The sequence below is a fragment of the Hippocampus zosterae genome, chromosome 3 (assembly GCF_025434085.1).
Source record: "Hippocampus zosterae strain Florida chromosome 3, ASM2543408v3, whole genome shotgun sequence".
Lineage (NCBI taxonomy): Eukaryota > Metazoa > Chordata > Actinopteri > Syngnathiformes > Syngnathidae > Hippocampus > Hippocampus zosterae.
The window spans coordinates 17,247,161-17,266,971 of NC_067453.1; the positions used below are offsets into that span (position 1 = coordinate 17,247,161).

Below are 19,811 nucleotides of genomic sequence, written 5' to 3' on the forward strand. Positions count from 1 at the left end.
TTGTTGAAAAATAATGTGCTGTCTATCAGGAGAAAAAAGACCTCCATAGTTTATGCAGTTAAAATGAAAGGCCTGTGTGAAAGAGGATGTAATTTTCTGGCATCTGCGTGAAAGCCCGAAACTCTGCAGGGTTTCTGAAAGAAATGTCAATTGTGTGGCATGTCGCTGCAGCACTGATGGCAATTTTGCTGGAACTCTTTAGATAATGTTTTTAATTCATTTTTTTCAGCTGTGGATACAATGCAACAATTTTTACGCATTAATTTGATGGGAAGGGAACTGTAAATCAAGAAATCCCTGGATAACACAATCTTAATTGTCATTACTAACCATAAAGGGAAGGTCTTATGAGTGGCATCAGTAAATCAGGATTGTGCCTTCTTTCAACTCAAATTGTATTGCAGCGCCCATTATGATGAAAATGCACTTTACCAAATAAAATATACAGCACGATGTCCGGCATCAGTCCACTTGGCATAATGTGTGACTATACAGTACATTGACATTTTATGACTGTAATATGTAGGTGGCAAGTGTATATGCACAAACTAAAAGGCTACTTTTCACTCACTGAAAAGCCTGAGTCAGCAAATGAGTTACATTCTCTTTCCTTATAATAGAGATAAATCTAAATGTACACTTAAAACAATTCTTAACATCAATAAATAAATTAATCATCCAACCAAAATATCCGCCATACTACTTTCGGTCACAGAGGGTAAGAAAATGTTCTTTTGCACATATGGGCTTTTGTGTATAAAAATAAAGACAGTGGTCCCTGTTGTCATCCATTTGAGTTGCCATCGCATCACACTCTATACTTCTCCTTGGCTTCGTCATTCAGTATGCAGATGTGCTGTGAGGGAGCAGAGAAAGAACAAACATTTGCTATTGATGCATGGGATCTGTGTGAAAGGAGGAAATTTTGCAGGCCTGAAAGAGACTTCAAATTTGCCGGCTCTCGGAGCGAGGTCTCTGTGTGGCAAAAGATGGCCATTTTTCAGAATCTTTAAGTCGTGTCAGTCAAAGAGACTGTAATGTTGTCGTCACATTGTGTAAAAGAAGTGGTACTTTTTCAGGATCTCTGTGTGAAATTTCTGTAGTAAATTTCTCATTTAGGACTCTGTCTGAAGGTTGCATTGATTTTGTTTGTCATTGATGTTAAATGTACAAGATGTTGACAAAAAGCTGAAATCTATATAAAGACTAAAGAATGTACTGCATACTCTGTTTTGTGGCAGTGCGAAGAGATTCACCTCTTAACAATTGACAGCAGCAAAATTATGATACGAGCTGCTGTAAAGGCAGCCACTCTGGCGGCGCCATCTTCATCAAGTGTTTACTTACACTGAGATCTCTGAAGTACTCATTGTAGTCCAAAGCGTAGCCCACCAGGAAGGCATCAGGCACCTCAAATCCAATGTCTGCAGAGTAAAAACATTTTAGCAATGTTAGCCCATGCCAGCAACAGCCATCCAAACAACTAATGGCGGTGCAGGTAAGGAAAGGTTGCGGTGTAGTGAACTCCTACGATATACTGTTCTTTAAATGCATTGAAATCCTATGGGTTGGTTAAAACCTTAAATATGTCCTCAGATACAGTCCAACAATAAAAATTATAGGTCTATCACTTGCCTATGTGTCTGAAATGTATAACTCACGATAAAGGAATGTTCAATGTACTAACTGTGGCGACTTGGACCCAATCAGCATTAATAAGTGAACGCAGCGGTTTAGCACCGCGAGCAAGGGTCCTTAAGGGACAATATTGAGATTATCAAATCTAAAAGTGTTGTGCAACATGTGACCGCATGCAAGCATTTTTCCTCAAATGAATTTTAATCCTGATCACAGCTTTAATAGATGATGCTAAAAGCCCTCTAAAAAAAGACAGTGATGTAAAGTAATGCATTGCATCATTACATAAGTATACATCAATATGCATCCGCTAAGACTGTGATGGCCAACTGTGTTTGGCTAAGGAGCCAGAACCAGGTTGATGCCAATAGATGCACTCACAATCTGGTCTATACCCTGAACTCCTGGGCGTCCTCTTCACCAGCAGACTGCAAACAGGAAGAAAATGTATGATCATACTGTACTTAATGACACTGAACAGAAAATGTCTTTACAAATATGCACACAAGTGCAAGTAACTCAATTGTAGGATAAAGATAAAAACAAAACATTGACTGATCTTGTGTACTGTATTGCTATTGTAAGATAAGAAAACCTTTATTAGTCTTGCAATGGAGAAATTGCCAATTCACAGCAGCAAAGTTATAAAAGGAACAAGTAGAAGAACAAAATAAAGACATTGCAGTGTTTTGGTACTATTGTGAACAGGATGATGTTTCTAAAAACAATGTTCATACGTGTGGCGAACAATTGCAATCCAGGATCTCATTTCTACTGCGGGCACTTGAATTAGTTCAGAAAGCTAAAATTAGCTCATGTGCCGCAGCTCCGTTGTGTTTTGGGGTCAAAGTTTATCGAGCAAACCAGCCTGAGGGATCCTTTTTTTAGTAACCATTGTCACATTTAAAAGATGATATCTTACGTAAATGTTGACTTTTGAAATGTTGGTATAAAAATAGTTGGGTCCCTGGAGTGCCTCCTCACCCGTTAGGATCATCGTTTGCACAAAGACGAGAACATCGGTGATGGATATATACTGATAGATGGTACGCTCACTCTATTTAACATTGTTAATCAAATTGTATTTTTCATCTGTTGGAATATGATTTCTTTTTTGTTTTTCTTGGGGGGGGGGGGCGACGTCAAGAGGGACAAGACTGACAATAGATGGGACTGGCGGAGAAAGTTGCCCTGTACAGACAATGTCTTTGTACTGTAACAAATAATTATTCAACACCAGACAACAACACTTTTCCGAAATAATTAGAAAGAACCTAAACAATGCACGTACTCTATCCGCTGTGCTCGACACACTCACAAACCTTCCAAATCAAATAGTGCCAAAAACCCTTTAAGCAACAGGTATTTGAACACAAACGGTATTTACAGGCACATAGAGTATTGTTCATCCTCTGTGAGAAACCACCATTACTGCAGTTTACTGAGCGGGATGTGACTGTCTCTTTAAAATATGCCTGTATTATGCTGCCACCTAGTGGCCAAGTCACCCACACCTGAAGAAGCCACACAATCAATTGATCATGATGCGTGAACCGTTCAATTCATTACATTCTATTTGTGTTCTGAATGTATTTGTCTTGAGTGGATTTGGAACATATTCCCCTATAATCGAAACGGGGTTCAGTGTAAATACCCTTTAAATTGCGATCTTAGTCTACTTAGTTATTTTAAACGCTGAATACAATTTCTCTCATCAGTGTGTGAAAGCATTGGCTACGTATATCGAGAAAGACAATGCTATTTTTAAACCTATGACAGGAAACCTACAAAGCTTCACACACTTCCTGCTCCCCCGACCCGCTCTGTCTGTCAGTACAGATTAAGTCTTAAGCTGATCCATGCTGAAAGTAAGAGTGTCCATTAGTGTTCATGTGCACGCTGCCTGGAAGCATGCTAACCGTCTGCTTTGGATGTGGGCGCATGGCCTTACCTCACCACTTTCACCATCTTGGGCCTGCTTTCACTTAGCAGCGAGAGCAGCGTCTGCATCGTCCTTCCCGTCTCCACGATGTCCTTTTGTACAAGGGGAGGCAGGGCGTGATTGGTCAACACATATACAGCTATTTCTCAGTGTTTTATTAAGCGAGGGACACACATACCAATAATCGAGATGAACTGAAGCATCAAATTCAGTGTCAAATGATTCTAAACCCGAGCCAGCCCCTCTCAATGTGACGCCCCAGGCAAGATTTTATAATGCCGTTCCTCCTTTGGCAATTTGCATATGCTGACAAAAGAACTCAAAAAGCATTGTTCTCTTTTAGTTGATCAAAATTGTTTTACTGATGGTTTGTTCACGTAACATTTTTTTAAAAATCAGTGTATGTGTACCCCGTTTAAATTAAAATTTCCAAGAATAGTATCTTACCTCAACTATCAAAACATGCTGGAGAGGTAACAAAAGAGTTCATTTAGACACATGTATAGAAATGATTGGCGACAATAGTAATAATGAAGAGGGGACAGACCTTGCCTGAGAGACTGGACAGATCATCACCGCCGATGACTTTGACGTTGTTGGTTGATTTGTCATTCTAGGGGTTGTAAAGAGGTCACACTGTGAATGAAGCCTTATTGTTAGTTCCAATACAAATGCAGTGGTGTCTTGACTTGGCAGCGCCCCCGTGAATTTAAATGAATTTCAATATGGTGGAAAATGTAATATTTCAGTCATCTAGTTCCAAAACTCAGTCATTATTTTATTCCTTTTTGATGAATTTTGATGATTATTGCTTACACCTCATGGAATCCCTAAAGTCACAATGTAAAGAAATTGGAATATTACTATGCATAAAAAAATAAATGCAAATTATCATAGTCGTAATATAGAAATAGGAATTTGTCTGTGAAAAATATTTTCCTGTGTTTGAAGAATTTCTTTGAGCTTCGCTTATTCGAATGGAACAACTGAAATCAAGAAAAAAAAATTCCAAGTCATATTTTTAAGGTCTCCTGTAAATGTGTAGCGTATCCTCTCCTACACTGGATTAGTTTTTGTGTTTTTCCACTTTTTTTAATTCGCCTACATAACACAGATGCTGGCAATGAAAAGAGAGAGCGCGTGAACTTACGCAGTAACTTTTCACTCTAATGAAATCCACCGTCAGTGGGACCGATTTATCGTTGTTCTGGTTCAACATCTTGATGTAGTCCAGCAGGTCTGCGAAGAATTTGTAGCCGCCCTTCAACACGCAAAGGGCGACGATATGGTGGGCCCCCATGTCCCGCACGATGTCGCGGGCCAAGCGCTCCGTCCTGGAGCGCAAACAAAACATTGACACTGAACTACAATACAGTGCAGAATAAATGTCATCTGTGTAAATTCTAAACAAATAAATCTTTCCCCAATACAATGATCCCCTTCAACACACATTGACAATGTGTGCCGGTAATTATCTTATGTGCCATCAGTATTCCAGGTGTGTTACAGTTGCAGTTTTTGAAGGTTCATAAATACTGTCACATCTATGTTAATTTCAAATTAATTGCGATTTTGGCTCATCGCGATCATAAAACATTATAATCGAACAAGAATGATTCATGTGCCTAATGGCCAAAACTAAACACAGAGCAAGACATGATTTGTTTTAAAAACATCGCTAGTACTAATACTAAAATCAAGGTAAAATCGCATTGACATGCTCACAGAAAATTAGCATCAAATTGCAGGAGCAATATGATTATAACTGTTTTTAAAATAGCAAATATTTGCACACAAACACATATAGTCCAGTAATTATAAGAGTACTCAAAGGCACATATTCTTCTTAATTTGTGAAAAACAATTTATACATTCATTCATTCATCTTCCAAGCCGCTTGATCCTCACTAGGGTCGCGGGGGGTGCTGGAGCCTATCCCAGCCGTCTCCGGGCAGTAGGCGGGGGACACCCTGAATCGGTTGCCAGCCAATCGCAGGGCACACAGAAACGAACAACCATTCGCACTCACACTCACACCTAGGGACAATTTAGAGTGTTCAATCAGCCTGCCATGCATATTTTTGGAATGTGGGAGGAAACCGGAGCACCCGGAGAAAACCCACGCAGGCCCGGGGAGAACATGCAAACTCCACACAGGGAGGCCGGAGCTGGAATCGAACCCGGTACCTCTGCACTGTGAAGCCCACGTGCCAACCACTGGACTACCGGGCCACCACACAATTTATACAATATATCTTAATTTATATTGGTCGATCTTAATTGCAACTTTCTTCTTACAATACAATAAATGCTGATTTACGGTATATAGCGCTTTCACAACAGCGGCAGCTGTTCTACGCTTATCCATCCATCCATCCATCCATCCATCCATCCACTTTCCGAACCGCTTGATCCTCACGAGGGTCGCGGGGGGTGCTGGAGCCTATCCCAGCCGTCTTCGGGCAGTAGCCGGGGGACACCCTGAATCAGTTGCCAGCCAATCGCAGGGCACACAGAGACGAACAAGCATCTCACACTCACACCTATGGACAATTTAGAGCGTCCAATCAGCCTGCCATGCATATTTTTGGAATGTGGGAGGAAACCGGAGCACCCGGAGAAAACCCACGCAGGCCCGGGGAAAACATGCAAACTCCACACAGGGAGGCCGGAGCCGGAATCGAACCCGATACCTCTGCACTGTGAAGCCGACGTGCTAACCACTGGACTACCGGGCCGCCTGTTCTACACTTATATTAATGTAAATGTGTACCCCATGTATACACGGCACCACACTGCCCTTAAGTATAAGAAAAGCTGGTATTTATTTTTATTTATTATTTTTTTAAATATTTATCTCATTGAAATACGATACGACTGCTGAATATTGAAGGCGAATGGTTATTGACTGGCAACCAGTCCACGGTGTCTCCTGCCTCTCCCCCAAAGTCAGTTCAGATAGCCCCAAGCCCACCTGAATGGACAGATAGATGGAAGATCATCTCTGAGATTTGCTTGAAAGGCACCAGGGCTTCTTTTTTTGAGGTCTGAAATAAAAATAATCCCCTGTGCGCTTTACTCTACTGCACTCCTGCCTTCCAAAACCATTATTCAAATTCACCTTGTGCAAAAAGGACAGTGATTTGAGAAGCAAATGCATCCAGGTGCACTCTATTATCAACACACATGGGAGCGAATAACCCCCCTTGTGTTGCTCACCTGTCCATAATGAGTCCATGAGGAATGATCACCTTGTCCAAATCCTTCTCGTAATGTCTGGGCACACAGAAAAGGTCGAGGTTGTAGCCTTTCTCATCATCTGCAATCTGTACACAAAAAGGGAGGCAATCATTTTTAAAAGTGCAGAATTCTGCCAGTTTTCAGTGGTAGTTAGTCCGATTGAAGTTGCTGTACAACTTCTGCAGTGGATTTATTAACTTGGCGGCCTGGCAACAAGTGGACGACCAATAGTTTGAATTGTTGTGCCTATTTAGATGCTTGTTTGTAATTTTTTAAAATGTTGTTAAGTAATGAATATTATATTTTGTGTGTTCTCTTAGCAAGTGGAAGAGAAATCCCCAAAATAATTAGACGTGTAATCGAAGAAGTTGCAAGAACACAAACATACACACCTGTTTTTGCGGAAGTTACGCTTGGAAGTGTGAAATCTGCCTGTCAACAGGTTGTGAACCAATAGTGTTGATTACCAACGGAGCTGATCATTTGCTGGGCCAGTTAGATTTTCTTTTTAATGTGCATTATGTTAGAATTGGGCCAATGTTTATGTATAATTTCTTTGGACAATTGGAGAAACCTTCAAATCAACCCAAAATAAAAACAGACGGCAAGAGAGTATCGCAGTTTTCCCCGAAATGCAGGGCCGATACACAAGGTATCCGCGTGCACGCGCCTTGGCAACAGCCCAGCTCCTCAACCACCTGTTTAGCCCTTGCGCCCCCCCCCCAATAAAAACATAAAAATACAAATTTACCACAAATAAATTACTTCCGTGAATGAGATAAACCACAGCAGGTCAGTCTCGCCCGGAGACTCTTGTGAATACAACGCGGTACGTCAGGACCGTCACAAGTTAATTATTGGAGGGACGTTTTCGTGTCGGACTCGGGCGGCAGCCTCACCTGGAGATACGACGCCATTTCCTTGTTGCTGGTTGTCCGGTCCTGTTCCCGGTTCGTCTCAGACAAGACGCAGAATAGTCATGCTCAGTGCACGGCACGGATGCATCCGCCGTTGTCTGGATGAAGAAGCTCGGAATGAGAGTGTTCGCGGTGGTGGAGGATTTAAGACTCTTACGTCAGGATCCACTTTTCCTGCCCTAATGGTAATAATCTGATTTGGACGACGCGAGGTGTCTGGGCACGGTTAAACTACCACTCGGTACCGCCGGCGGTACAAGTAAATTGCAGCAGACTGCAGGAGAGTTCCAAAATGAGAGCGAGCGAGAGGCTGGATATGACGCAGTTGAAAGCGCCCTTCTTCGCCTTTCGATCATCGTCATTGTGCTTTGAATGACTATTTTGGTACCGGTACTTTGCTACCCAAATACAAAACCCTACTTAATAAACATTTGGGTTACCCTACTTACACGTTTTTTTTCTAAACCCTGAAATGTTATTTATTTTCCAGGGGAGTCGCTTTATGGACAGGGGAGCTATACCTTCAGGCGAACATAGGGTGGGCACACAATTCCACAAACATTCATTCATTCATTCATGCTGTAATAAATTGGTTTTCAAAGTTTTCGGAGAGGTTTTACGGAGGATTAGGGCCAGTGAAGGAAAAAAAACTCTTGGCAAGATATTCAGAATTCTAACTTCTGAGAATAAGTCAGAATTCGGAGATAAAGGTGAGAAACTTCCCAAACCTCGTTTTTCCCCCCTTTCATAGGCACCAATCCTCTTCCGATATCACTACTTTGTGGAAATGTAATGTGTCTGGTAAAGCTGGGAAAAAAATCAGCTTCACAAATTATGCATGATGCTGTGCCTCAATTCTCTCGCGGAAACCCTTTTTATTCTATAATATTTTGACCCATCGGTCCCTGCTAATTCACGTTTTTTAATGACAAGGCCGTGATAAGGGGGCGTCATTTGTCACTTTCTCTATTTCTGCTTGGTTTGGTCCCCGGCGTATAGAGAGGGTAGGATTTTGTTTTACACTTACTGTTTTGTAGAGGTGGCAGTTGTTGGACACTTCGTGTTTTGTAATTTACTGGGTGACTTAAATTTAAATACCCCTTCAATGCCCGTAAATATTTAATTAAAGAGGTTACAACAAATTACACTCATAGCAAATAAGCGTATTTTATAGTTTTCTTTTAACTATTTTTTTTCCAGTTTGATATTGCAAATTCACCGTGACTTTTGTATATCACAATCACTCTATGATTTCATCATGCCTAGCGTTTATAATCCACTCCAAATGATACTTTAAGAAACATCTGAATAAAACAACCAGTAGGGTTTTTTTGTAGTGTGATTACCTGATGGATGGATGGATTACCTGTAATACACAGTGCTCTAAAGTTAACTCATACACCTATTTGTTGAAGCATGATTTATTTCCTAACCATGGTAATTTGAACAACTCCAGCAAGAACAGCGCTGAGCACTGTTTAAACCACAGCAACTTTCTACATCTGTACTCGGATAGTGCCTGCAGCGCTCACACGAAGACTATATGCTCCCCTCTTCTGTCTACCTCATCATTTATGGCTCAAATTCAGTGTTGTGACTTAATCTGAGGTGCTTCCCAAGCGTTGCTGTGTTGTCACAACTCTGTTTTTCCACTAACATCACAAATGGGATCTTGGATGTTTATTTAGCCATAAATAGCACATGACCTACCGGTAGTTTACGTTCTGCCATCACACCATCGTACAGTCGGACTGAATGAGTGACTTGAAGCGCGGCATGCTGCTGTGATTCCCTATTTATTACTCACTTACCCACGCGAAATAAGTACTGTACTTTTCACAAACCGTGTATCATTTAGACGAGGTCTGTAAATGAATGTGTAATGCCGATTGACATTCTATTCAATTACACAGAGAAGCTTCCCTTTTCACCTGTTCTCAAGGACCAAACAACATGAGTGGGCACTAAAAACAAAACTGAATTGAATGATTACGATTCAAATTTAATAAGTGATACAGAAAGCTTCTTACAAAAAGAACAATGCCGAGGTGCAGCGCAGCACCAGATGTATGGCAACTCAGAAAACACAATAAACATGTTCTCGTGTTTCAGAACATCATCATCAAGAACAGTCTTTGAGTGTATGAGTGTGTGTATCTCAATTGACACCATTCCTCAGAGTCCTACGGATAGCCAGAGAGCCGCTCATTTCTTCTTTTTCTCATCTTTCTTGCTGCTGTCCGTTTTGTCCTTGTCCTCTTTCTTCTCCTTGTCATCCTTCTTCTCTTTCTTACCCTCCTCCTTCTCCTGGCCCTCCTTCTTCTCTGCGTCTCTGTTGGAGATCTTGTTGTTGATCAGGTTGTGCAGGGCCACCACGGAGCGGATGAGCGATGCCAGGTAGACCACCAGCATCTGGTCGTTGGTCTTCAGGTAGAAGGCCTTGGTGAACTCCTACCAAAACAGAGTTAGCAACAGTCAAACAACAACAGAATAGAAAGTGGACATGAGGCAAAAGAATAAAAGGACAAAATATAAAAATATTTTTGTTTCTCAAAGATATTGAATAACAATTAAGCAAAATGTAAATATTTAAACAGTCTGTGCATCATGATCAATTGATTGCGGCACCGTCTGCTGTGCAAGACTTCGTCACTGGGCAGCAGCATAATACAGTCATGCAGACAAACTAACAAGAGTTTCACTGGACGATTCTTAAGTGAATCACCATACTGCAGTATTAATTGTTTTTCGCACAGGATGAAGAAAATTATGCTTGTGAGAATTGTTATAGCGTGTCTGGATGCTTCGATGTACCTTTTGTATTCATGTATTGCCTAAAGCATTTCCACGCGCCCACACGGGTGATAATAATTAGTACATTGATGCAGTTACCAATCATGTGTTAGTATTAACATAATGGACCTGTAATCTTCTCACTCAGCTCACTCATATCTCAAGGCACCACTGCATTGAGAATTTTCTGTTCAGAACCGTTGGGGGAAAAAAAGTAAATAATTTTTTTCCCCTGTAAAATATAACTTATTTACTTGCATTCCCGAACAGAAAAATGTGTTTCAGTTTTCAACCATGCATCAATGTTTTTTGATATAGCAAAGTTGAATTAAGTTGGAAACTCCTAAACTCTACTCAAAACGTGTGAAGTTTTTTTTCCTTTTGGCGTCACAACTAATAAATCTTGTGTAGGGAATTTGTACAAATTTATTGAAATAAGGAATATGCCAATGCAAATGAGGTATGTGACACTAGTGGAATTAATTAAATGTAACAGAAACAGTCCTTATGCCCGTTATAAATGAACACAATTTAATTGTATGTCGCAATATAGTCACGAGTAAAGTTTTGGAAAGAGATAAAAATGATAATTGAAAGAGTTTCTTGTCCTCAATTTTAATTTTTAAAAACGTGTGTGATTTTGGACGGCCACACTGAGAAACCTACCAGCAGATTTACATCGGGCAACAGGTTGAAGACATCCTGCAGCTGGTAGATGATCTGGTGGTTGATGGGAAGCTTGCCAGCCACTACCCTCTCCAGGTACGAGCGGATTTCCAGCAGCTTGGAGTTGAGCCCCTTCAGGCCGTGGACTTGATTTGTGATGCGCTGCGACAGTGTGCCCACTGTGGTGTCTTTGATATCTCTGTGCACACACACCGATCGGGGGGATTGGTCTTTTTATAATGATCCAACAATCTTCTACAACAGGCACAGCCAACCTGCAGTTCTCCCTTTTTAACTTTAACTTTGCAGCACAACATTGCTAACCCCATTCATGGTGTACGTGGTGAGGGGTGTTGACCACGGACTGGAGTGTTGCAGTGCGGTTCAGAAATCTGCCATGACAGCAAGCCACCTTCAATTAAAACATTCTATTTTACAGCGGCGCCTTTGTGATTTCAGAAAGTGGGGGACACCCTGGACTGATTGCCACTCAATGGCAGAGCACATATAGAGAGCCATTCCTATTCATCTTCACATTAACGGTAAATTTAGTCTTGTGGCATAAAGCAAGAAAGAAAGCTTCACAAAACCCAAATAATGATTGGCATTCAACAATAATTATTGATTTACTACAATGGTTACAGCAAGAGTAACTGCTATGAATGAGTACCTGAGCAGGTGCTCCACTCCCACTTCTTCCGCTTCCTCAGCTCCAATCTCGCTGGTGACATGCTCAAACGTTTTGGATGTTGGTGTTCCATCCTACATAGAAACAATACATTGCTTCCATTATAATATGACTATATTACAGTTCACATTTCCACCTCCCACTACATCACAGATTTTAAGGGATCGGTGCATTTTTACAGTAAAAATGCAAGTTCCGATTGAGATTTACATGCCTTCAGTGTAGTACCATGTTGTGCTGCAACAAGGCAGGCGGCGTTGAGCTCTATGAAAGACATGCCGCTTGATAATTGTCAGCAAGAGGTAGAGTAGGTCTCCAAATAAATTCCAGTCATAATTGTTGCTCCCAGAGGAATTATAAGCTTGTGAATTTTGTTGTAGGCTGTCTTTGTGTGTGTGTTGCTGCTCTGAATGTGTAGCAGTTGTTTGAAGGTTTATAATTACCGTAACATTTTTGCTAATTACTGTTAAACTGTCTAGGGAATTTTGCATTATATGTTGGCACCAGATTAAATTTAAATGTACTCGAGACCTGCCGAAGGCTAAAACTACATTATTTTAATATTGTCGTTCTATATTTCACATTTTCATGTGGTAAAGGCGGCTTTGGAGCGTATCCCCTGCGACAAGCGGGAATTTCACAGAATTTCAAAACGTATTCAATGATTAGAGTGTTGTTGTTATTGTTCCCTTACGTCATGTATTTCTTCTACAGAGATGTAAGCTTCTGTGGGAAGGCCGAGGTCTTTGGGCTTCACGTCAATAATGACTAAAACCTAAAAGAGGCACAACATTAAGCTTGCAGGACATCTTATGCAAAGAAATCAAATACTGCAATTTCTTACAGAATTGGTACAGTACTGCTTGATGAGCTCATTGATGGCTATGTCATTCTTGTGCAACTTGGGCCCCGTATGGTACCACCCTACAATTCTTTCTCTGGCTACAAAGGGAATATGTGTGAGCAGATGTTGAATGCAATACAACACAAAATACGGATAAGAATGAAATCAAAATTCACATGATTTACAAAGACAGCCAGCATTCATGTCTTACCATTGACTTTTTTGAACATCCCATACATGTTCTCCAAGTAGTCGTGGTCCAAGAACCACACGGAGTCATCCCTGTCATCCTCGTCGAACGGTACTGCACATAAACATAGATGGAAGGTTTAATTAAGGTTAACAATTGCTAAGATTTAAACAGGTCATGATAATGTGAACTCACTCACCTGCAAAGCTATTTGAAACGTCAAGTACTTTTTTCTGCCAGGACCCCAAGAGGACGCCCACCACTCTTTTCTGATTGCCAACCTTGCCTATTCTGCACCAATGAATTAGATACAGTTAAAACATCGATTTCCTCATGACATTTTGCGTCACCGAGGTAAATCAATGCAACGTGCTCAGTACACAACCGGCTGGTACGCTGCAGTATTAATATACAAAAGGGTGTTAAAATGTGATTCTATAAACCTTACACTGTCGCTAACATCGTATTTGTGTCAAATACAGCTGGCATGACTACGCTAACATTGCTAGCCTCGTCTCCATTCATTTTCAATGACGCTCTGACTCAGCACGGCTAACTTTAGCTTAGCGTACTTGCAACACAGGGACATAATTTTCATTGTTTTAAACAACGCGAAGTCCTACAGCAAAAATACGTGTATTAAACACACTGACCTGTTAAAATGGTCGACAACGCTGAGCAATACCAACGGGTGAACGACCACATTTTCCACCGCTAGCTCCGGCATTTTCTTTTCGCTATTAAAACAGATGCCTGAAAACAACGATTACTCTGAACTTCCGTAGACGTCACTTCCGTGTACGTCACTTCTGTTTCCCTTGACAACTTGAGGACGCGGGGACTGCCACGAATAAAATGGTTTTCTCTTTTCGTTTCAAATCGTATGAGCATATGTGTGTGTTTGTATTGCGCTGGGTATTATTGCGTGTGATGACATAAATATTTTTTATCTTGCAGGCAGAAGTTGAAGAAACACTCCAGAGAGTGGAAGCTAATAGGACCGTGATTGGAACGATCGTCGCCAATAAAGAAGGTAAAATGAGAATTGAAAGGTCTACCTAATGAATACCTCTCTGGCACTGAGATGTAACCATTCCACTGGCACATAAAGTGGTGTTTATTTCAGGGCAGCGTGTTATTCGGACGTGGCCTCTCCTTGAAGGAGCCCTCTGGAATGTTCTGAGGGTAGAGTGAGCCGCTTATTTTATCTCGCGTGGAAGACATACCTCGAGACAAAATTGAACGTTTACATCTGCAGAGAGAGGCATTTAGTTGTCTGATGCAGACATGACAGACCACAACGATTTATTGGGACATTGCGTCTATTTGAGGAATGCATGTATTGATCTCAAGGAGATCAATCACTCATCAACTAATTGGAATGTGGTGTATATTTTAAGGTGGCCATTAATGGACGTGTTTGACACATCTGGCTGTTCATTTCGGATACAGCATCTGTTTGAGGGAGGCATTCATTTGTCTCAAGGGGCTCTACCACCCATCTACTAATTGGGAAATTGCCTGTACTTATTAAGGGAGTTGTGACTTGGAAGACTTGAGGAAGGTATTTATTTGTAGGTGGAGGACATGCACATTGTGGATGATGCACTCTGCAAATATTTGGGTCAAGTCATCTAATTTAGCTCTCGATTGGTGTGTATTTGAGGGAAGCATTTAATTTCTTTAGATGACTAATTGGGGGTCTGGGCGTCTATTTAAAATGTTTCGCACATTTATTTTGTACTCACATCTGTTTGGGTTTTTTTTATATCGTACATCATTTACAAAGCTATTTTCTAATAGTTACCTACCTCACTTTTTTTTTAATTGTGCTTTCTACGCTGCATCTGTTGCTACTAGATCTACCTAACCTAGTAAAATGTCACGAATATATGTATATAAAAAGTATGTATAATGTTAACAGAAGTAAATACTGTTTGACAGGTATCCCAGTCCGATCAACGTTTGAGAACTCCAAGGCTGCAAAGTATGCAGGACTCCTTCGTCATCTGACCATAATGGCCACCAGCACAGTTAGGGACATTGACCCTCAGAACAATCTCACTGTCCTCCGGATTGGCACTAAGAATCAAGAAATCATGATCGCACCTGGTAATATTGTCAAAATATGATTAGTTATGGAAAATTATTTTCTGAAACATTTATTTTGTGCAATGAAACACTTTACCCCCCCCCCCCCCCCTTTTGCCACTGTCGATCTCAAATTTTCCCAGAGTGGGTCAAATAAAGGTTATCTTATCTTAAATCATCCGAGAAACTGAAAAAAAAAAACAACTTGGTCTTTTCTTATCTTGTGTGTACTTAGAGAACGACTGTCTGGTCATCGTCCTCCAGAGGTGTGATGGCTGAGGTGCCCTATATGTGTTATCATTCAAGGGAAGTCCTGAATTGTTCCTGATAAGGGTTCCAAGGAGATGGATCCTGTTTCGGATGACTTTCGATTGAAAGGCAGGCTACAACCGGGACGAGGGGATGAAAATTAATGACAAATTAAACAATAACTAGTAATGCACAGGGGTGAACTGGGACAAAAAACCCAAACAAAATAAAAATCATCCATGACATTTTTTACATCAATCTCATCAGTGGAGAACAACTGACTCGTAAATTATGTATATGTTGCCGGAGGGAATATATTTTACTACTATTCAAAACCTAACTGTAATTCTTGTGATGAAGTGTATGTTATGCAGTATGTACTCTATATGGAGACTATTTTTATCTTAACATCCAGCTTTGACTAGACACGATGAGGGAGTGGTTATTGCAATTTATAAATAACTAAATTGATAGCATAATTGAAAAAACAAATAAAAAATTACAACACTGAACTTCGAGAAAAACATTGTCATGATCAAAACTATTTCAATTCTTTAATACATTACTAGCCATCTAAGGGGCGTTGCCAACAATAATACACTGTTGTTAAAAAAATGTGGGGATACTGAAAATTATTTTAATATAGAAAGAAAAGCACCGTTGGTACAACCATTCAAAAATTTGGGTTAGAAATGTCCATTTTTGAGCTATTTTTCAGTGAATATAACATTAATAAACAGAAATGTAATGCATTCTTGACGTATAAAATCTGTGACGGAATGGCTGTGATGGCGCCTCTTTCCTTTAGGGGGCGAAATGTTGCATGTGGTCGTTGTCAGTGTCATGTTTTAGACAAGAAAAAGACAACCCCCCACCCATCCCCCCCAAAAACAATTGTTCTTGGTTCATACTGCCAAGTTACGTTTCTTGTCTCACTTATCCAAAATAAGACGTGTATGTAGACATCATGGAGGGCAAAAAAGCGACTTTGAGTGTCCCTGCATACGGACATGTCATCGCGAGCGAGAAGTGGAGAAACTCGTCGCTTATTCAAAGCTTGAAAGGTAAAAAAATAAAAGATGTGAAATATGAATTTATTGTAGAACTCGGGTCAAATATCTCAAGCGCATTTCGTTTTTTTTCAAACGAAAATCCGATTTTTGCTGAATTTTCTTACACGCTCGTAGAAAAGGCAAATGACAGTGATATTTAAAACATGTTAATGGCATGTTTTCCACAACGAAACGTTTTTGTTCACCTGGGGCATGTTTGCCTTAAAGATGTGAAATTCAGTATTTTAGTGTGAATGGAGACGTGGCTTTTCTTGACTGAACTGTAACCTGATAAATAGCAAGTTCATAAGGGATAAAAATAAGCCTTATTTCTCCTCCTAAAAATCCGATTTAACTGTTTTTTCTCCATCGCATTTAATAAGTAAATGATAGTGACATTCAAAACGGGTTTTGCTTTATTTCTCCTCTAATACCAAACAAGCTCATACATAACATAATTTTGCCTCAACTTCCACAGACATGACATAAATATGTTTTAGGATTTTTGCAGAAAATAAGATGTTACTTTTGGAATGATTTAACGCAGCCACACAAGCAGTTTATTAGGAGTAAAATTTATTTTCGGCTAACTTCAGGTGACAACTGTGCAGGATAATCGCTGATGCAAATGAAACAATTACCTTTTCACATACCTTTTTATTGTGTGTGTCTAAATAAAATGGTATTTAGAAACTGCATTTTGTATTTGCTTGGGTTGTCTCTTTGTGATATTAAAATTGGTTTGATGAACTGACATCTTTGTGTGAGATAAATATGCATAGAACACAGAAATCAGGAAAGGTGCAAATACTTTTTCACCGTATATATATCTGTCAGTTTTTTGCACATTTTTAGCTACTATCCTCAAGCATGTACAGTGTAATGTGTTTTGAACCAACTCTCTGAAATAATCCTGCTTCTCTGCTCCAGGTGGAGGACTGAAAATCCTGTTCGAGAGCGATCTTGGTGTGGCCGACTTCCTCCTCCCAAACAAGAACTGCATTCTCTACCTTTCCGAATGTGATGTCATCGCTGGCGCTGCCTACAAGAGGAAGCTGGTTCGGTACAGGAATGTGAGTTTGAGCTTCTCACCTATTTAGTTTTTGTCCTAAGTCTGTGTGTTGACATCGCAGGCCTGCAGCAGCTTCCAGGAGCTGGTCGTAGTGGAGAAAACACGTCTGGTCGAGCAGTACTTCTGGGCCATCCAGAAGTTTGTCGTGTTGGAGCTCGGCTTGACGCTGCTACCGGTCGGCGGGCAGACCGAGGCGTCACAACTTCTCCTTCAAATGGTAAAATCACTTTGTCGTTTCCAGTGGAGGTAGGACTCCGCCAAGGCTGCCCTTTGTCGCCAATTCTGTTCATAACCTTTATGGACAGAATTTCTAGGCGCAGCCGAAGCGTTGAGGGGGTCCGTTTTGGGGGCCTCAGTATTTCATCCCTGCTTTTTGCAGATGATGTGGTGCTGTTGGCTCCTTCAAACGGGGCTCTCCAACTCTCACTGGAGCGTTTCGCAGCCGAGTGTGAAGCGGTTGGGATGAAAATCAGCACCTCCAAATCTGAAACCATGGTCCTCAGTCGGAAAAGGGTGGAGTGCCCACTCCGGGTCGGGGAGGAGATCTTACCCCAAGTGGAGGAGTTCAAGTATCTTGGGGTCTTGTTCACGAGTGGGGGTAGGAGGGAGCGGGAGATCGACAGGCGGATCGGTGCAGCGTCTGCTGTGATGCGGACGTTGTATCGGTCTGTCGTGGTGAAGAAGGAGCTGAGCCAAAAGGCGAAGCTCTCAATTTACCGGTCGATCTACGTCCCAACCCTCACCTATGGTCACGAGCTATGGGTCGTGACCGAAAGAACGAGATCCCGGATACAAGCGGCTGTTTTCTCCGCAGGGTGTCCGGGCTCTCCCTTAGAGATAAGGTGAGAAGCTCAGTCATCCGGGAGGGGCTCAGAGTCGAGCCGCTTCTCCTCCACATCGAGAGGAGCCAGATGAGGTGGCTTGGGCATCTGATTCGGATGCCTCCTGAGCGCCTCCCCCGTGAGGTGTTCCGGTCATGTCCCACCGGGGGAAGACCCAGGACACGCTGGAGAGACTATGTCACCCAGCTGGCCTGGGAACGACTCGGGATCCCCCGGGGAGAGCTGGAAGAAGTAGCTAGGGAGAGGGAAGTCTGGGCTTCCCTGCTAAAGCTGTTGCCCCCGCGACCCGGCCCCGGATAAGCGGTAGATGATGGATGGATGGATGGATGGACTTTGTGTTGAGTTAGGTAAACAAAGCAAAGCTGGACAGCAACCTGAGTCATCAAAAAATGTTTTTTTTTTACAAAATAGTTTGGTTAAATTGTGGGGGTAAAAAAATGAATTGATTCATTGTACAGTATGTCAGCCATTTTAACGCAGTACCCCATGTTGCCACTCGTTGATAGCACTTCGAAGACCCAAAGAATAATCTGTTCTGTGACCATAGAACCACCAAACCTACCAAATGAAAGATTTTCTTCTTTCACCAGAAAAAAAAGTTTCTTTCTCCGTTCTTTGGTAATCAGTAGGAGAACATGGTTTGGTTGCTCCAAAGACAGTTTTCTGACCAAGAAAGGGAAACAACAAGCTTTTGTGAAAATAAACATGTCAAACTTAATAGTGTTCTTTATCTTCTACCGCAAAGCTGTCGTGATCTGACATCCAAAGCAATATTCATTGGTATATGAACATGAATTTGACAAATAAACTGTGTGAGACCCTCTTCCATGCCTACCCCTACTCAACACATTCGCAGGTGATTTCTTACTCCCTAATATTAGAGAATGAGTGCATGATTACCAACACAGTCGCTTAAATATTAGATGGTGATATTCTTATTTCTGGTGGCAGGTTCACACCGCCGGCAAGGACAACCCATTCAGCAGAAAAAGCTCATCCGGACTCTTGTACCCGCTGGTCTTGGCGACAGTGCAGCAAGTTCCCGGGGTAGGCCGGGTCAAAGCTTTGGCCCTGCTGGAGCTCTTCTCCAGCATTCATCAGCTGTGTCACGCCACCGTCGCAGAGCTGGAGGCCGTTGTGGGCCAGGCCGCTGCACAAAACATCCACACGTTCTTCTACAAGTCCACTGTGGCAGGAAGATGACATACGGCCACTCGAGATGATTAGGAATAGGAACTTGTACTTGGACAGAAATGGGATGTTTTGGTGACAAAACCTCTGAAATGTGCCGTATGGATTTTATGAATGGAGCAGTTAAATGGTTGGCACATGTGCCTCACAGTTTGTAGTTTGAATCTCGATTGTGCAATTCCTGTGTGCAATGTGCATGTTTTGTTGATGCCTGACAAATTCTCAGTACTCAAAAAAATCTGAGGAAACTATTTTTACACCTTTTTTGTTGTGCAAAGTTATCAAAACAGGTCTCATAAATTATCGACAAATATGTGTATACCGGTACTTGAAATACTATCAGTGCACTTTTTCTGTTTTGTTTCCTCGAGTTGAATTAGTTGAATTAGTATTTGT

At 41.4% G+C, this 19,811-nt stretch overlaps 4 protein-coding genes across 5 annotated transcripts; 2 read left to right on the forward strand and 2 right to left on the reverse strand.

Annotated features, from left to right (window-relative positions):
- Positions 1-378: 378 nt before the first annotated feature.
- Positions 379-8,168, reverse strand: hprt1l (hypoxanthine phosphoribosyltransferase 1, like). Of its 2 annotated transcripts, XM_052060311.1 has the most exons (9): positions 7,720-8,163; positions 6,800-6,906; positions 4,731-4,914; positions 4,128-4,193; positions 4,028-4,045; positions 3,590-3,672; positions 2,020-2,066; positions 1,348-1,424; positions 379-856 (listed from the first exon to the last, which is right to left on the reverse strand). In XM_052060311.1, exons 1-9 carry the CDS (start codon positions 7,735-7,737, stop codon positions 809-811), a joined length of 648 nt encoding a protein of 215 aa, XP_051916271.1. In that variant the 5' UTR covers positions 7,738-8,163; the 3' UTR covers positions 379-808. The 2 variants fall into 2 exon arrangements, with proteins under 2 accessions (XP_051916271.1, XP_051916272.1); XM_052060312.1 differs by lacking the exon at positions 4,028-4,045 and having other exon boundaries at positions 7,720-8,168.
- Positions 8,169-9,718: 1,550 nt separating this feature from the next.
- psmd7 (proteasome 26S subunit, non-ATPase 7) lies at positions 9,719-13,738 on the reverse strand. Its single transcript, XM_052060298.1, has 8 exons — positions 13,572-13,738; positions 13,118-13,209; positions 12,940-13,032; positions 12,729-12,826; positions 12,579-12,659; positions 11,867-11,958; positions 11,197-11,395; positions 9,719-10,188 (listed from the first exon to the last, which is right to left on the reverse strand). The coding sequence occupies exons 1-8, from the start codon at positions 13,643-13,645 to the stop codon at positions 9,943-9,945; spliced, it is 975 nt and encodes a 324-aa protein (XP_051916258.1). The 5' UTR covers positions 13,646-13,738; the 3' UTR covers positions 9,719-9,942.
- LOC127597333 (dynein light chain roadblock-type 2-like) lies at positions 13,702-16,336 on the forward strand. Its single transcript, XM_052060335.1, has 4 exons — positions 13,702-13,776; positions 13,876-13,951; positions 14,863-15,030; positions 15,245-16,336. The coding sequence occupies exons 1-4, from the start codon at positions 13,774-13,776 to the stop codon at positions 15,286-15,288; spliced, it is 291 nt and encodes a 96-aa protein (XP_051916295.1). The 5' UTR covers positions 13,702-13,773; the 3' UTR covers positions 15,289-16,336.
- Positions 16,173-19,728, forward strand: faap24 (FA core complex associated protein 24). The gene is made up of 4 exons (XM_052060313.1): positions 16,173-16,322; positions 17,247-17,383; positions 17,444-17,599; positions 19,176-19,728. The coding sequence occupies exons 1-4, from the start codon at positions 16,226-16,228 to the stop codon at positions 19,425-19,427; spliced, it is 642 nt and encodes a 213-aa protein (XP_051916273.1). The 5' UTR covers positions 16,173-16,225; the 3' UTR covers positions 19,428-19,728.
- The last annotated feature ends 83 nt before the right edge of the window (positions 19,729-19,811 follow it).

Excerpts from the sequence above, each read along its gene's own strand:
- hprt1l (XM_052060311.1), bottom strand. Across the intron at positions 4,194-4,730 it reads TTAGAGTGAAAAGTTACTGC|AATGACAAATCAACCAACAA; the intron begins GTAAGTTCACGC and ends TACAACCCCTAG. Across the intron at positions 2,067-3,589 it reads AAGATGGTGAAAGTGGTGAG|TCTGCTGGTGAAGAGGACGC; the intron begins GTAAGGCCATGC and ends TCCTGTTTGCAG.
- psmd7 (XM_052060298.1), bottom strand. The coding sequence starts at position 13,645 with ATGCCGGAGCTAGCGGTGGAAAATGTGGTCGTTCACCCGTTGGTATTG. Across the intron at positions 13,033-13,117 it reads CGTTTCAAATAGCTTTGCAG|TACCGTTCGACGAGGATGAC; the intron begins GTGAGTGAGTTC and ends GTTTATGTGCAG. Across the intron at positions 12,660-12,728 it reads AGCAGTACTGTACCAATTCT|GTTTTAGTCATTATTGACGT; the intron begins GTAAGAAATTGC and ends TGCCTCTTTTAG.
- LOC127597333 (XM_052060335.1), top strand. Across the intron at positions 13,952-14,862 it reads GATCGTCGCCAATAAAGAAG|GTATCCCAGTCCGATCAACG; the intron begins GTAAAATGAGAA and ends ACTGTTTGACAG. Across the intron at positions 15,031-15,244 it reads AGAAATCATGATCGCACCTG|AGAACGACTGTCTGGTCATC; the intron begins GTAATATTGTCA and ends GTGTGTACTTAG.
- faap24 (XM_052060313.1), top strand. The coding sequence starts at position 16,226 with ATGGAGGGCAAAAAAGCGACTTTGAGTGTCCCTGCATACGGACATGTC. Across the intron at positions 17,384-17,443 it reads AGCTGGTTCGGTACAGGAAT|GCCTGCAGCAGCTTCCAGGA; the intron begins GTGAGTTTGAGC and ends TTGACATCGCAG. Across the intron at positions 17,600-19,175 it reads CACAACTTCTCCTTCAAATG|GTTCACACCGCCGGCAAGGA; the intron begins GTAAAATCACTT and ends TTCTGGTGGCAG.